Here is a 17,895-nt window from a genome sequence, read left to right on the forward strand (position 1 = left end):
TTTATTCGAAAAATTCTGATAAAAATATTTCAAGAAATAAAGAGTAGCATGATAAATAAAAAAGTCACTTTATGATACTTAAGTTTTATATTAATTTATAAATTATACCTCTATATGAGGACCAATTGGAATTCCATTTCGTTCAGCTAAAGTAAGTAATTGCTTTGATTAGAAAATAATAAGGTAATTTTAGTGAAGAAAAAATTTGATTTACATACTTTTAATATCGATATAAACGCCAGTGATGTAGTTCAAATTTTGAGTTCGACAAGGAGTATCAGCAATATATCTCGCAGTATAGTAATTGATTCCGATGAAATCATAAGATCCTTTAATCGTATTGGATTCCTCCTTAGTAAAATTTGGTAATCTTTTTCCCACATTAACAATTATTTCTAGTGGGTAAGATCCAGAATATAGTGGCTCCATAAACCTTCAACAGAACAAAAAAGTAAATTCAGTTCCATTTTATTTTATTTTGATATACATATCCATATTTATATATATTCAAACATAAATAAAAATAAATAAATACATACCTACCATATGTAAAAGCAAAACCTCGATCTGTTGCCAGTTGGTCTTTTTATGAATTTGAGTATGGCACCATCCAGTTAGTATTTAGTGAAATTCCAATTTGACCTTTTTTGGAAATCTACAAAGTTTTAATTGAAAGAAATTAAATAAATTAATAAATATTTTATCATTTTATGTTTGTGAGTCTATTAAGCATGTTAGATTTCCATAACTTAAATAATTAAGATGTTATTAGTAGAGTCTCGTACAATGGATTGTTTATTTTATGATTTCTCTTTATGCTTGCATTCTAAGGATTTTTTTTGGCAAACAAGGAAATTATTATCAATTATGCTATAAAATTATAGTTTTACGAGTATTTATATTTTAAAAATGATTATTTATTTTATTTACACATTAATATTCAGAATGGATATAGATTCCACCTGATATTTTTCTTTATATAGTTTGACCGCGGCAGCATGAGCAAGGAGTAGATGGTGTGCTACTATGTATGGTTCAACACTGGAATCACCTGTAGAGCATCTTGAATGGTTTGAACATCTACCTAGAGCAAACGTTGCACTTGTATAACCTTGTTGTGCATACATCATTGGCTCATTTATAGTGACCCAAAGCTTTACTCGATCGCCAAATGTATTAAAGCACAACTCAGCATAACCACGAAAATCATCACTGTCATATAATAGGACAATATGAATTACGAGTTCTCACACAAATAATTAAAGCAGATTAATATGAATAGTCATTTCTCATACACATATTTAAACTTGTACTTACATAATTTTAGGATTTAGAAAACCTTGATATTGATCTTCTATAACTTGTGGAAGATCCCAATGGAATAGAGTTACAATCGGTTTGATACCTTCAAAATAAACAAGTATTCATTATTTAATATATTTGTTTCCTTCTAAATGATATTTGGAAGAAATAAAGGTCAATTTATGGAAAAGTCTTTAAACATGAGTTCTTGTTTATCTTAATATTTTATGCAAAATATTTATAAAATTTAAGTGTCAAAATTTGTCAAATAAAGTGAAAATATACCAAAGATTAAAGCACAATCTAAGGTTTGTTAGCTATGGAAAAGATTGCCATTTTCTAAGAAATTTTTTCAACGAAATCGAAAGACATGACTTTTTGTTTAGTTGTATAAATTACTCAATCGAGAATTTAGAAAATAAGACTTTTTTTGTCATATTTTATGCTCTAATACATTTTATACTTTATACGACCACTATTCACATATATTTTAATTCTTTTTCTTGTTTTTTACTTAGTCACTCCCATGTGTGTATGTATATATATATTATGTTATTTTGGTTTTCATATATTTTACTATTTATAGTTTTTAATAATTTTATAAATAATAATTCTTATCACAATAATGTATTTATATTATTGAATTTAAATAAAATTTTAAAATATAATAATCTTTAGTAAAAATATATTTTTCACTAATTCGATATATAATAATGATTACTACAAAAAGAAATGAAAAAGAAACTATTTTGATTTTTTAATACACAAACTGGAAATAGAAATTGTTTCCTAAAACTAACCAAAATATTATGCTTTAAAATTAGTAATGTATTACTTATTTAAAATTGCAAAGTAAATAAAATATATTAATAAGGGAAAGGGACATTGCTATTAAACCTTTGATAATAGGTGATTAATGAGTTTATTATAGTGGTTGATGCCTTTTTTATTTACTCCTCCACGTCGCCCTCCTTCTAAATTATTGTACAAAATATAAGAGAAATAAAGTTAGAAAAAGTAACTATTTTTTTTTCAAAAGAGCTAATAAATAAAAATATATAATGGTAAACTTACTAGGTAAAACTCTAGACCAAGAGATGGAAAATCTATAAATATCAAAACCTATGTCTTTCAGTATACGCACATCTTCCTGGTGAAATATATATGTATGTTATTAGATTAATTAAGAAATATATTTATGACGTATAAAAACAACATATCTACCTTGTATCTATGATACTGGTCAGTGGTAATACTAGCATTACTGTGGTCAGCTACAGAACCTGCACCATATCCAAATTTTATTAAAAAAATATATACATTTTTTAAATAATCATAATGTTTGAACAGTTTAGGTTTGATTAAAAACATATGAAACCTGGGGATTTTTTAATGAAGGTATCCCATATGCATGGTCATCTCCCATCTTTAGTTGTTGCACCTTCATTGTCACGTCCGTGTTCAAAAATATCACTTATAATTTATATTTTAAAATCATAATGTTAATGCCTTATATCTATATGCACGTACATCTTTTCTTCCTAAAATGAAATTGGATCCAACTGGTGATTTACCAGTTTAATAAAAGTAAATCACCATATGCATAATTTATTCATTAAACAAGTCTTAATTAATTAAGTACTAACTACTGTTTTTAACCAAATTGTTAATTATTTTCATAGATCAAAAGTAGAGCCACTGTCTATTCATATCTAAATAAGTATGGTATGAAGGAGTTCTAGAAATATCTAAAAATTAAGTTAGCTGTTCCTTATATCAATTTGAGCAAAAATGCATCAAAGAAACACTTAAAAAGCAACAAAAGAGATCCGGGTTATGATAGATATATATAATGGGATTATTAGAGGGGAGAGAAATTTTAATTTGGGGGAGAAAGGGGTGCATTTAGGAATTTGGGGGAAAATAAAAAGAAAGGAGTTTCTCTCTCTAAGAAAGGGACCGTTCATCTATCTCAAGGGAAAAAGAAAAATCTTTCATTTTTAGGAGACCCTTCCCACTCATTTCCATATTCTCCATTGATGCTTACAGAACAACCAGGTTATTGGTTTTTGTGGTCACTGGCGTTCGAATCTGTCTTTCTCTCACCATTGCCGAACGGTTTTCTGAGGTTTTCGCTCAAGGTTCTCTTACTTTGAAGAACTTTCAGACTATTTCACTTAGGGAAAACGGAGCAACTTACTCCGATTTACACTTCCTGCGGGGTTTGGCAGAGGTTCCAACCCTCCCAAAGGGTTAATGGTTATCTGTTATATCCTCGGGACTCCTAATGGTCCGATTAGAACATGCAACATGATTTCCAAAGGTAAATTGTCTCCATTCGCGAGTTCTATGATTTCTTCTTTTCTAAGATCTTTGCTTACAGTTGCCTACTATGTTATTATTCTCTAAATTCTTGGTATGTGGCTGTTCCGTTTGGCGTTCGGATTAAAATAGGAAGGAGGAGGAAGATGACCTCCTAGACTGGTTTTAAAATTTATTCTGCAGATTTGAGCTAGTTGGGATTTTTCCCCAAATTAGAGATAAATGTGTTTTCCAATGGTTGTTTTCTTCATTTATTTAAAATTGATAAAAATGGTTCGTTGTTGTTCCTGTTGTTTAAACTAGTTTCGTTTGATAGAAATCGTTTTATATTTGAGTTATTCCGTTTGTTAAATCGTTTTAGATTTGAGTTGTTCTATATGATTAAACTTGGTAAAAATCGTTTTAAAATTGAGATATTCCATTTGGTAAAACTCGTTTTAGATTTGAGTTTTTCCATATGATTAAACTTGGTAAAAATCGTTTTAGAATTGAGTTATTCCGTTTGGTAAAACTCGTTTTAGATTTGAGTTTTTCCATATGATAAAACTTGGTAAAAATCATATCAGACTTGAGTTATTTTGTTTGATAAAAATCATATTAGGCTTAAGAGATTCATTTGGTAAAAAGAAATCGTGTTAGAGTTTTGAGTTAGATTCTTTTGGTAAAAGGGTCATTTTAGAACTTGAGTTGGATTGATTTGGTTAAAAGAGCTGTTTTAACGTGTTAGGTTGTTTTGCCTGGTAAAATGAGTTTGGCTAATTGCATAAAATTCATAAATAAATAATATGGATAAAATAAACGTAATACCTCAAGGTGATCATACTATATGATTTAATGAAAATAGAAGCTTGTTTGAATAGGTCACATGGATATTTCATTACGATAGAAGTAGGTTGTGCTGGATGAGAATTTATATTATAAGAAAATGGAAGTTTTAGAAGACTTCTAAAATGAATTAATATGAGGTATTTTAGTGCCAATTATAATAATTCTAAAGGATAAGATATGTGAATAAAAAGGAAGGAGAAATAGGGTCATTCCGAAAATGTGAGATTTCTGTACTATAAGAATTAAACAGTATAAATTGCAAGTCGTTGAGCTTGCATTATTTGAAGGAAATCGAAATGAGGTAGAACTAATAGATTGGTTACTTAAAGATTGGCGGAAGTATATTGAATAAGAGGATGTTCTTACTAGAAATAGTTTCTATCATGAATTATTTTATCAATGTAATAATGAAGTTAAGTTGAATATGAGAAATATAACCATATTAGATCATTTAAAACTCTAGAGAACTACGTGGCTTTGATTCCCTATTTGAAAATATTGGGATACGTAGGAAGCTTGATAATGGTATATTATCAAGTCCAAGCCAAATAGATACTTTAATTTAGAGAATTTAAGGAAAAATATTTATTTAAGTTTATTTGATTGTTAGATTAGACTAGTAAAGATACAAGTGTTAAAATTATCGTATTCATGCGGTGGGACTAAATTTGTGATAGAAATATAGATTTTATAACATTATAGAGAGAATTGGAGTTTGAGAATAAAAGAACGATTAGAGAGCAAAAATAAAGGAAATTAGTTATAGTTCGGTTTGCCTTCGATCATGGTATTATTAGGTATTTATAACTTCTCTCTATCAGACCTGATGCCGTTTAGGATCGGGTGTGACATTCATACTATTCAATAAAAAAAATATTAAACATACGTGGAGTAATACATAATGACATCTTAATAAAATGAATATTTGATTTAAAAAAATGAATATTATAATTAATTATATACCTGATAAGCAGATTTTCCTATCCCAGAGTCAAAGGATGCAGGAAAACTTGCTCGATTAATTGAAATATTATTTTTATTCCCACAAGCTATAGTGGAAATGTCACATTCGTATCCAAAAATATTATTTATGATGTGAGATTAGACTATATAATATTTTCAAAATCATTGATTAACTAGTTAGGTGTTAAAAGTGTATATTGAGAGTTATTTCTATATCAAGAGTTATATTAATTATTTAAAGTCATAAGATCAATTTGGAATTTATAAATTTGGATGATTACTATATTGTATTGGTAAATCGTATTAAGTAAGATTTTAGAAATGTCAAAGTAAAATAAAAATAAAATAAACAACAACTTTCTTTTTAGTAGAAGCATAATGTCCTGAATTTTTTTATGTATTCATTATATTTTATAATGCAAAATTTATTTTGTGAATTTTTATTTTTCATGTATATAATATAAATTTATATAATGTGCATGTGTCACTTAAGATTAAATTTATTCTACATATATATATGGTATAAATTTTATATTGTGCCAAGTAGATGGCATGTGTCATTTAAGAAATCAATGATCTAACATGTGTCATTAAAACATGAAATGTTATGGCATGTGTCATTTAAGAAATCAATATTATAGCATGTGTCACTTATGGAAACATCTTCATGGAAGTAAAAAAAATCATTTTTAGAAAATGATTAAAAAGGAGAGATAGGGAAGTTTTTCAAAGGTTGTCTGGGAGAGGTATAAAAAAATAGATAAATATTAGAAACCATGAATTACAAGAGGAAGAAAATTCATATCCTTCTTGCTTTTCTTCTTAAGAGGATTCTTGGTGGCGCTAAAGGATCATTCATTTTTTTTTATAAAACCCAATCTTCTTAAATCTTTGTGGGGTTTAATTCCGTGCTTGTATACGGCGGTGGAGATCCGAAGTCTTTCACGGGGTTTTTCTCGGAACTCCTAGTGGTTCGAATTGAACATGCACTACGGTGTTCAAAGGTAAAATTGTATTTAGGTTCCTGTTCTTGATTTCTCATGTTCTGAGATTTATACTGACATAGTTTCCTGATATATGATATATGTTATTATTGTCTGAGTTCTTTGATCGAACCGAGAGCGCGGGTTCTTGAGGTTTTCTGTTTGGAGTTCCGATTGAAATAGGATGAAGGAGGAAGATGACCTCCTCTACTGATTTTCTGGGATATTTTTTTTCTTTCAGATTAGGAACATGGTTTTCTTTGTTTAATAACATGAGTTGCTACAGTAATTGAGTTGGTTCTTGGTTGTGAGTTATTCTTGTGTTTGGATCTGATGCTAGCTGCAAAATACTATGTTTGTCTTGAAATTAAGTATCCTTTTTAATCCGAGTCAGCTTATTAAGAATTTTGGAGAGTAGTTTTCACGAGTAGAAAAAAATGAGAAACAGGCAACATTTCTTGTGCTTATATAATTACAATATAAGTAGTTTCACATAATTAAGTACTATAAAGAAAAATATTATTATTAAGCAAAAGGACTATAAACAATTATTTATTTATATTATAGTTTCAAAATGATATTATTTTTTTTGAATGAAACTAGGAGGAACGCCTCAGAACAGAGAATCCCAACTAGGTTGGCACCCACTGCAACTCCAAGACACCCGAACCCGCTTTATTAATAAGAGAGAAAGAAAAAATGGTAATAGAATGCGAAAAAAGATCTAAACAAACCGAAAAACAGTACGGTTGTTTATGTTCTCATTGATAAATTCCAAACAAGCTGTAGGCGGGGATTCCCACCAGTTGATTTCCGAGCTTAGTCGTCCTAGATTGGCCAAACAGTCTGCGGCTTTGTTGCCTTCACGATACACATGAGATGTCACTACCTGCATCTGCTCTAATTGGCTCAAACAGTCATCCCAATCCCATCTCAGAACCCAAGGAACTTTTCTCTTTCTGAACCGCATCATGTAAACAACGTAAGCGGAATCACTCTCAAGCCAAAGACACGTCCAGCCCTTCTCAAACGTGAAGTTTACTGCACAGATAGCGGCTTTCAGTTCTACCAGATGAGCGAAGGGAAGCGATGTCGGAGATGTAAACGCACCCACCGGTAGACCAAAATTATCACGAAATATTCCTCCATAACCTGCTGTTCCATTCATAACTGAACCGTCCGTATTGGATTTAATCCAGCCCTCCGGAGGGCGTTGCCAACGGACCGGCAGAGTTTTCGGCACCTTGTGAAGCCGAGGAGCAATTGATAGATTTGAAAGGACCTGCTTTTCAACCGCCGAGTTCCAAATTGTTCCGGAGTTTAAGCTGTCAGCTCGCTTAATATGATTCCACAGGCTGCGAAGAGCTACAAAGAGAGAAGGGGTGACGCCATCATGCACAAAATCATTTCGAAGACGCCATATAATCCAGATAACATGGATAATGGCACTCTGCCAAAGCGCAGTAATCTGTGAACTGAAACGCATTCCAAAGGCGTATTTCATCCTGTCTTGAAGTGTGTTTGCGGGCTGAGTTCTTCTACCAAAGCACATCCCGATAGCTTCCCAGAGAGAGCTCGCAAAACCACAGCCCACGAAAATATGATCAGTCGTTTCTATATTAGCGAGGCAGAAACAACATTGAGAGGCCAAAGTGATCCCTCTTTTTTGCAGTTCGTCGTGTGTTGGGAGACATTGGTAAAATGCCCGCCACGCAACTAGAGAATGTGACGGTGGAATGTATGGTTTCCAAATTAGGCGAATCGGATGCATGATCGGCTGAGGGAGCAGCCATCTGTAAAAAAAGCGCCACCGAGAAATCACCGTCTGCCGAAGGCTTCCAAATGCAAAGGTCTGGATCTGCCTTGCTGAAGCGGGTTTGAAGAATATCCTCACTGATATCCAGAGGGAGCGGGGGGAGATCATTCCATCTTTTCTGTCTTTGGAATTTTTTAATAACATCATCATGCTGAGCTCTGTCCGCTGTAGATAAATCCAGATGATCCGCAACCATGGGGGTTATCCATTCTGAGTTCCAGAAATTACGGCCAGAATTCTCACAAAGTAGCCATTTACAATTTTTGCGCAGCTGAGTGTAGGCTGGTTTAATAGAACTCCAAATGGATGAGCAAGTAATTTGTCTGCACAAATCCGCCCTGTTAATAAACCGCGATCTGAGAAGATTAAAGCACAGAGAGTCCTCCGCAATAATACCCCAGGCAAGTTTACCAGTAAGAGCCGTGTTCATTATCTCTAGCTTTTTCAGACCGAGACCACCTTCAGCTAAAGATTTCGTGCAGAGATCCCATGATGGAGTAACGAGCTTCCTCATTTCAGTTGAGCCTGACCAAATGAAATTCTTCATTTTGCGGGTGATTTCTTTTAGAAGTAGACGCGGCCATTTGTAAGCAATAAGAGAATGAATGAGAGAGCTGCTGATCACTGTTGTTACCAGCGTCAATCTACCAGCCATAGAGAGAGCCGTCCCCTTCCACCTTGAGAAAGCATCAGTCACTTTGTCCGCTAGCTTCCTTAGATGTCGCAATCTCGGGGTTCCCCAGAACAACGGAATTCCCAGATACATGAAGGGAAGCTTACCCAACCGGATACCAGTTCCTGTGGCAAGGTTCATAGCTCTAGTAGGAGTGATATGTTTTCCAACAAACAGTTCTGATTTACTCCAATTTACCCTTTGACCAGACATGTGACCGTAGCTCTCAAAAGCCGAGGTAATATGCCTTACGTTTGCCATGGTAGCCCTACAAAACAACAGTATGTCATCTGCGTATAGAAGGTGCGTGGGCATGTGACAACTACCCGAGTAAGTCGTGGGAGTGATTTTGCCCTTCTCCTGTAGCTGAGCCAGGGAGCGACTCAGGTAGTCTTCCGCTAGGCTGAAGAGAATCGGGGAGAGCGGATCTCCTTGTCGAACTCCCCTGGAGCAACTAAAGTAACCCGAAATCCCCAGAGGAGTCATGATTGAGATACGCGCAGATGATAAGATGTTCAGAACCCAGTCCCGGAACTATAGAGAGAAACCAAATGAGTCAAGGACCTCCATTAGGAAGTTCCAATCCATCGTATCGAAGGCTTTGGTAATATCTATCTTCATGCTCATATTCCCCCCAAAGCATTTCTTCTGTAAAGAGTTTACCCCTTCCGAGGCCACTGCGATGCATTGGTGTATGCTACGACCTTTTATGAAACCAAATTGATTTTGAGAGACAATTTCACTGGCAATCAGAGTCAGCCTGTCTGCAAGGATCTTGGATATAATTTTAAATACAAAATTACTCATGACAATTGGTCTAAACTGCTCAATTCTCACTGCTCCCACCACTTTTGGGATTAAAGCCATGATGCTTGAATTTAAACCCGTGGAAATTTAACCAGAATCAAAGAAGCTAAGCACCGCACGACAGACATCATAACTCACCGTATCCCAAAAGGTTTGATAGAAAATGTCGGTGAAGCCGTCAGGACCCGGAGCACTCGACGGATTCATAGACAGAACCGTTTGTTTGATCTCTGCATGCGTCGGGGCTCGGGTTAAAGACTTGTTCATTTCATCCGTGACCAGGTGAGGGATTACCTCGCGCACAGCTGAGAGATTCACCGGGTCAGAGCTAGGGTTGGTGAAGAGGTGTTCATAATAGTTTGTGATATGATCAGCCATCTCATTTTCCTTTGTGCAAATCTCTCCCTCAATTAGCAAAGCTTTGATACCCGCCGCAGATTTGCGTTGATTCGCCATACGGTGAAAGAATGTGGTATTCCTATCACCCAAAGCCAGCCAATTAACCCTGCTTTTTTCCTTGAGGAACATCTCCTTCTGCGACAGATGGTAGTCCAGAAGAGCGTGCGCCTGAAGCTCCTTATCATGCAGTTCAGTAGAGATCCCATGGTTTGAGATTTCTAATTGGATGTCAGCCAGATTTGATTCACTGGAAGCAATATTTGTGTCCAGATGACCAAACACCTCTTTATTCCACTTCCTCAGCACATAGCGCAGACCTCGAAGCTTATAACCAAGTGTTTGCATGGCACCCAAATCTGGATGGTTATCATTCCAGAAGCTCTGAATTACCTCCCTGAGATCCTTGTGAGAAATCCACATTGATTGGAATCTAAATCTTCCTTTCCCGGATTCTTTTTTATCAAAATTCACTAGCAGCGGGTGATGGTCCGAATGATGTCGTGTCAGAATCAAGCAGTTAACTGACCAGTGATCTGCGAACTCCCCCGAGGTCAAAGCTCTATCAAGTTTGCTGTCAATTCTAGCCTGTGCCTGTCTCCCATTTGTCCAAGTATAGAAGGGACCAGAAGTTTGAACTTCTCTCCATTCCCCAATGTCATGGAAAGCCCTGAACTCTCTGCACGGTCGAGAGGCCGGAGGATTTCCCGTTTTCTCATGCGCCCCAAGCACGGCGTTAAAATCACCTACAAGCATCCATAATCATGGGCAAGCATTCAAAATGATATTATTAGTAAAAGGTAGGATGCTGAAAATTTATCTTAAATGCATTATTATTAATGTGAGACTACAAAATTTTAATAAAAACGGTTCTTTAGTAAAAGAGGCGTGTTAGACCTTGGGTTAATTCGTTTTGTAAAAGAGTCGTATTAGACTTGGTTAATTCGTTTGATAAAAACGGTTCAGTGATAAAAAAAAATAATCGGGTTAGACTTGGAATTTGATTCGTTTATGAATCGATATGTATATATATGGGTCATTTTAGCACGTTGGGATGATTTTGAATATAATCGGGTATATTTGATAGAATGAGTAGTTTTAGAATTTAAAATTTTGAAATTATATCCTATGGTAAAACAAAATGGTTTAAACCTTGGTTGAATTGGTTTGGTAAAAAGAGTCGTTTATGGAGTAAAATGAGTTCGGTTAGTAACAAATTCTTTAAATAAATAAATTAAAATCGTATATATATATTCTAGTGAACATAAGTAGTGAGAATGGGGTTAAATATGTATATACCGTGAATAATTTAATTCGAAAAATGAATTGCATAAACAATTTATCATTTCAAGTAAGTTATGGAGATACAAGGGTAAATGAAAAATAAATGGTGTGTAGTAAAATCTAAGAAGAACTACGTGGCTTTGATTCCCATTTTAAATTTTAAATGACATTGCGTTTGGGATACGTAGGAAGCTTGATAGAGTTATCAAGTCCAAGCCAAATACAACAACAACAACAACAACAAAGCCTTAGTCCCGAAATGATTCGGGGTCGGCTAACATGAACCATCATATAAAACCGTGAAAATCAAGTCGTGTCAGCGACACAGATTCGCTCCCTCCACTCCGTCCTATCCACTACCATATTTTCTTCAATTCCCAATAAACTCATATCACTCTCGATCACCCTCCTCCAAGTTTGCTTAGGTCTTCCCCTACCCCTCACCACTACATCCCTCTGCCACTCTTCGGTTCTCCTAACCAGCGCATCAAGCGCTCTACGTCTCACATGGCCAAACCACCTTAGTCGGTTTTCTCTCATTTTATTCTCAATAGATGTGACCCCTACTTTTGTCCTAATTATTTCATTACGCACCCGGTCCTTTCTCGTGTGACCACACATCCATCTCAACATACGCATCTCCGCCACCGACATCTTATGGATGTGGCAGTGTTTCACTGCCCAACACTCCGTACCATATAACAATGCTGGTCTAATTGCCGTCCGGTAGAATTTTCCCTTCAATCTATTAGGCATGCCGGGATCACAAAGGAAACCCGTAGCACTCTTCCACTTCGACCAACCAGCTTTAATCCTATGAGCAACATCTCCATCTACTTCTCCATCCGTTTGGATAATAGATCCTAAATACCGGAAGCAATCCGAGGCCTGAACAACTCTCCCATCTAGGGTGATTGTCCCTGCCTCCCTACTCCTACGGCCGCTAAACTTACACTCCAAATATTCTGTCTTACTTCGACTCAACTTAAAGCCTCTAGATTCTAGAGTTTGCCTCCATAGTTCCAACTTCATCTCCACTCCTTCTTTCGTCTCATCAACCAACACAATATCATCTGCAAACAGCATGCACCATGGTATACCATCTTGAAGTGAACTTGTTAGTTCATCCATAACGATGGCAAAAAGAAATGGGCTTAGTGCGGAACCTTGATGCACTCCAATCGTAATAGGAAACTCTTCAGTCTTCCCAACACTAGTACGTACACTCGTGCATACTCCCTCATACATGTCCTTTATGATGTCAATATATTTCCGCGAAATGCCTTTCCTTGTCAAGGCCCACCAAAGTACTTCCCTTGGTACCTTATCATATGCTTTCTCCAAGTCAATGAAAACCATATGCAAGTCTTTCTTCTTATTTCGATAGTGCTCCATTAATTGTCTCATTAGATGGATGGCTTCCATAGTTGATCTTCCCGGTATAAAGCCAAACTGGTTTTCCGAGATCTTCACCGTCCTTCTTAGCCTTTGTTCAATCACTCGCTCCCAAAGTTTCATAGTGTGACTCATTAATTTGATTCCCCGATAGTTGGCACAATCTTGGACATCGCCTTTGTTCTTATACAAAGGGATTAAGGTACTTTTCCTCCATTCTGATGGCATCTTATTGTTTCTCCAAATTTTGTTGAAGAACGTCGTAAACCATTCGATTCCTCTTTCTCCCAAACATCTCCAAATCTCAATAGGGATGCCATCAGGTCTTACTGCTTTCTTCAACTTCATCTTACTTAATGTCATTTTGACTTCACCCTTTTGAATTCTCCGCAGGCATTCATGATTTATCATATCGTGATGGATACTTATATCTCCAACATCTTGTTGGCGATCTCCATTAAATAAGTCATCAAAATAGGACCTCCATCGTTCCTTGATATCCTTATCTCCAACTAGGACTTTCTGGTCCACATCCTTCACACATTTAACTTTTCCGAGATCTCGCGTCTTCCTATCTCTCATCCGAGCAATTCTATATATGTCTCTTTCCCCTTCTTTCGTATCCAATCTTGTATACAGATCCCGATTCACCTTTGCTCTAGCATCTCGTATGACCTTCTTTACTTCCCTTTTAGCCTCTTTGTATTTTTCGTAGTTCTCGTCACTCCTACATTTCCCCAATAGTTTATAGGATTCTCTCTTACTCTTTACTGCTTGTCGTACTTCTTCTGTCCACCAAGATGTGTCCTTACCCGGTGGCATGCTACCTTTAGATTCCCCTAGAACTTCCTTCGCTACTTCCCTTATACTATGCTCCATCTTATTCCATGTCGAATCTATATCTGAATCCATATTGCAAGTCCAAATATCTTCTTTGGTCATCTCATCCACAAATTTTTGTTGATTCTCCCCTTGCAATTTCCACCACTTAATCTTAGTCTCTACTTGAGGTGTTTGTTTTCTTATACATTTCCTACTTCGAAAATCTAGCACCACTACTCTATGTTGGGTTGTCGTACTCTCACCAGGGATCACCTTACAATCAATATAACTGTTTCTCCAAGCACTCCTTACTAAGAAGAAGTCAATTTGGCTCGCATTACCGCCACTCCGATAAGTCACTAAGTGGGATGTTCTCTTCATAAACCATGTGTTCATGATACTCAAGTCATAGGCTGATGCGAATTCCAAAATATCATTTCCTGCTTCATTCTTATCTCCAAAGCCATACCCTCCATGAACACTCTCAAACCCATCTCGCCTAGAACCCACGTGTCCATTGAGATCACCCCCTAGTACCATTTTTTCATCCCTAGGAACCTGTTGCACCACTTCCTCTAAGTCATCCCAAAAAGCTTGTCTTATAGACACATCTAATCCTATTTGTGGCGCATATGCACTAATGACATTCACAACCTCATCCCCTATCACTAGCTTAACACTCATAATTCTATCGCTCTTCCTAGACACCGCTACTACCTCATCAATATACTCCCTATCAATAAGAATACCTACTCCATTTCTACCCTTATCCTTTCCTGAGTACCAAAGCTTATAACCCCAAGGAGCTATCTCTCTAGCCTTGGCTCCAACCCACTTGGTTTCTTGTAGGCATAATATATTTATTCTCCTCCTCTTCATAACATCTACAATTTCAGCTAATCTTCCTGTCAAAGAACCTATGTTCCATGTCCCAAAGCGTAACCTACTACCCTTACCCCTACCCCTACCATTACCGTGGACTAGCTTATTTACCCGCAACCCTTGCATATTTGACACCACCCCCGGGTCCTAGGGTGGCGCGCCGCTTCGGGGCGACGACCTAGCAACCCTTGCACATTTATCACTACACCCGGGTCTAGGAAGTGCAGCGCGTCGCTGAGTAGGGAACGCCCCAACGGTATTTATATTATGGTTCATGTCATAAGATGTGGCTAAGTCCAAGCCAAATAAATAATAAAATTTAGATAATTTGTGATAGAGTTTCTTACGAATTGTAGATATTCACGACCATGAGATCACGAGCCTCCGAGTATTTCATCAATCTGTTCAATGTTTTCCCCCGGTAGATGACAACTCTTCAATCCTTAACTGTAGAATTAAAACATGAAAACAAACAGAAGATAACCAACAAATATCATAGGCACAAGAAAACCAACAAATATCATGGGAACAAGAAAAAAAATCTGATTTAAATAAAATGCAGAAAGTTAGAGAAGCATCTGAGTTCTTATATCAATTCAATTTCTACCATAAACTTTAGAAGTTTTTGGTCCTTGAAGCCATAAGGTCTAAAAAAGATATAGTTGTTTAAATGCTTCATAAAGTAGCAAATATATGAATTTGCATTACTGACCACACAAGTATATAAATACAAACACAATAAGAGTGACACGGAAATGCAAACAATTGGTCTCCATAAGCATATTTAGCAAACGCATTATGAACAAATGACTTCACTCCATTAACATACTCGTCACTATACTTGGGAAGTTCCAACCAAATATTATCATCATGGCCCATTAGACACATATATTTTCACTTCAACCAATCTCCATCGACATTACTTGATTGTTGCTGTCAACGCAGCAACTGCTGCTTTGCGATAGCTAATCCGAAGCAAGTTTGAAACACTTTTTGATCGTTGGTTTAATATACTATAATGGAAGTCAATGGCAGCAAACTAGACATAACCGAAGGACAAAAACCAACTAAAGGAAATCAAAATTACTTCAATTTATACAAATTTCAAAAAGCAAAAGCTAAGTGAAATGGCAGCAAAATGGGACGGGACGGGAAGAAAGAATGCACCTGCTCATACTCAATGTAACCAGTACGCCTTAGATCATACAGTTTGAACGCATCTGCCACATTAGGTTTTCTGCTTTAGTAGCTACAACACATTAACTAACTTGCAACATAAAGAATATCTGACGAATGATATGCAGGTTACAAAACCACTGAAAGAGTTTCTTACATTTAATTTTGACTGCATCAGGAGTTTTTGGGTGAAACACGCTCAAAGAAAGGATGAATTCTCCAAAGTCAATATGCCTATTGCATTTGACATCAAAAAGATCAAATATCTCCAAACACTCAACATGATATAGCCTATAGGGAGAAAATCTTCATTGGACAAACAATGATGAATGATTATTGAAGACAAACCACAAGATCTGAATTGAAACAACTACTAAACTTTGCATTCTAATAAAGATGTCATAAATCAATTGTTCTTTGTTCAATAGTTATAGACATGCTTAAGCATAATCTGCAATAATGGATGTTACATTACAGGTAAAATTTTAAAAAATCCCTAACAAGGAAGCTTAATCATGTCTATAATTATGAGTTAAAATAACATGTAATGTAATTAACACCACATAGGCACATACCCTATCTGCAAAGAGGTTCTGCTTATTGTTATATCTGAAAAGGGCAAACTTGAGGTCTTCCTGTTTCTCAGAAAAGTAATAGCAAATTAATGAAGAGTCAAAAGTGGAGAAATCACTATTAAGATATAATATAAGTGCCTTGCTTAGCAACTGAAATTACTTGGTGATAACAGGCAAAAAATACCTTCTGGATAAACTCATCTTTGACAACGCAAGTACTTAGTTTCTTATATAGCTCATGTAAAGCTTCAATCTCATTTCTGGAAACTAGTCAAAGGAAACCGATCTTTATTAGTTTTTCTGCCTTAAAATGCTTAAAGCTTCAGTAAATTTGGGCTAGACAATGGAACAAATGAAATGTTGGGAACTTACAAGGTGTTTGATCAGCAAGAATAACGCAATCCTCCAACTCAGCTCTCTTAGCTCTCGTTACTCTTTTTGAAAAAATGCAACCCATTACATATGAGAAATTGAATAAACCTTTTGGCAGATTCGGAGCTTAGCGCTGAAGCCCTTCAAATCCAGCTTCAACGTAAGGATTATTCAATGGGCACTCCATAAATTCACATTGAAACGATGCAAATTGAATAAACGAAGGGGATACAGTACAAAGAGGATTACAATGAGAGAGAAATTTCGTATTCAAGAAGTTGAGCTAATAACAGCGCATCTGTAATAAATCTTTGATCCAAAATTTCCAATTCCGGGTAATGAGCCCTAATTTCATAAATTTGTAATATCAGTAAATACACAATTGAAATTTATACTACACTTGATAACATTGTGATATTATCCCAAGGATCAACAGGGATATTTGATTAAAGAACGCCACGTGTTAGTCGCCTGATATAGGAATTCCGCGGCGTATCGAAGTAAAGAGATCCGACGGGCGGATCATCTAAAACACGCCAAGAATGACCCGTTGGTGAACCTATGAGGCGGATCTCCATAAGCTCTCAATCCGCCATGAGAACGGCAGAGCCGACCTTGTAATAAAGATCATTAATGAGCTATCAATTAGCTAACCGCCGACTTAAGGGTAACCAGTAACCGCCATTAATGGGGCATTAATGGAGACTTTCTAGTTACTGAGAGTTACAACTTCGCAACTATATATAGCCTATGTCTCAGGCTATCAAGGTACACATTCACTTACCCTTTGTCCATTCAGTTTGCTCTCTTGTTCTTTCTTACTGACTTTGGCATCGGAGCTTCCCCCCGTCGAACCCAACGACGCCCCCACAGGGACGGAAGTTAATCAGAATTTCTCCGCTTGTCATCAATTGGTGCGGTGAAGGTGGAGTCCTTAATCAAATAAAGGGTTTCCATTCACGTTAGAGAGAATATGACAAATGGAGAGCAGAACCCCTCCTCAGGGGTTGAAACACCATTAATAACACCATCGAGTCAACCAGTAACTAGTGCTGGGCGCGCTGATTCAAATGCTCCCACAACACAAGCTGAATGTAGTATGCCCCTGGATGCTTTCATCAACATGTGTGCAGAAGCAATAGGAGAGAAGTTTGGCTCTGAGACAGGTAATCGCCTACGGTCATTCATGACCATTCCTCCGTTTTGGAGCATGGCGCCCACATCTACGATATCTTCTTGGCCCCAGATGACTCTAGGACCAAATGCCCTCAATTCTTCATTTCTCCAAGCTCACAATAC

At 36.2% G+C, this 17,895-nt stretch overlaps 1 protein-coding gene and 1 pseudogene across 1 annotated transcript; both read right to left on the reverse strand.

Annotated features, from left to right (window-relative positions):
- Positions 1 to 210: 210 nt before the first annotated feature.
- LOC136229831 (beta-glucosidase 14-like) lies at positions 211 to 7,884 on the reverse strand (annotated as a pseudogene).
- Positions 7,885 to 10,644: 2,760 nt separating this feature from the next.
- On the reverse strand, positions 10,645 to 16,681 carry LOC136229832 (calcineurin B-like protein 7). The gene is made up of 6 exons (XM_066018715.1): positions 16,597 to 16,681; positions 16,409 to 16,491; positions 16,225 to 16,284; positions 15,807 to 15,915; positions 15,641 to 15,693; positions 10,645 to 10,836 (listed from the first exon to the last, which is right to left on the reverse strand). Exons 1-6 carry the CDS (start codon positions 16,679 to 16,681, stop codon positions 10,645 to 10,647), a joined length of 582 nt encoding a protein of 193 aa, XP_065874787.1.
- Positions 16,682 to 17,895: the final 1,214 nt, after the last annotated feature.

The sequence above is a fragment of the Euphorbia lathyris genome, chromosome 5, assembly GCF_963576675.1.
Source record: "Euphorbia lathyris chromosome 5, ddEupLath1.1, whole genome shotgun sequence".
NCBI lineage: Eukaryota > Viridiplantae > Streptophyta > Magnoliopsida > Malpighiales > Euphorbiaceae > Euphorbia > Euphorbia lathyris.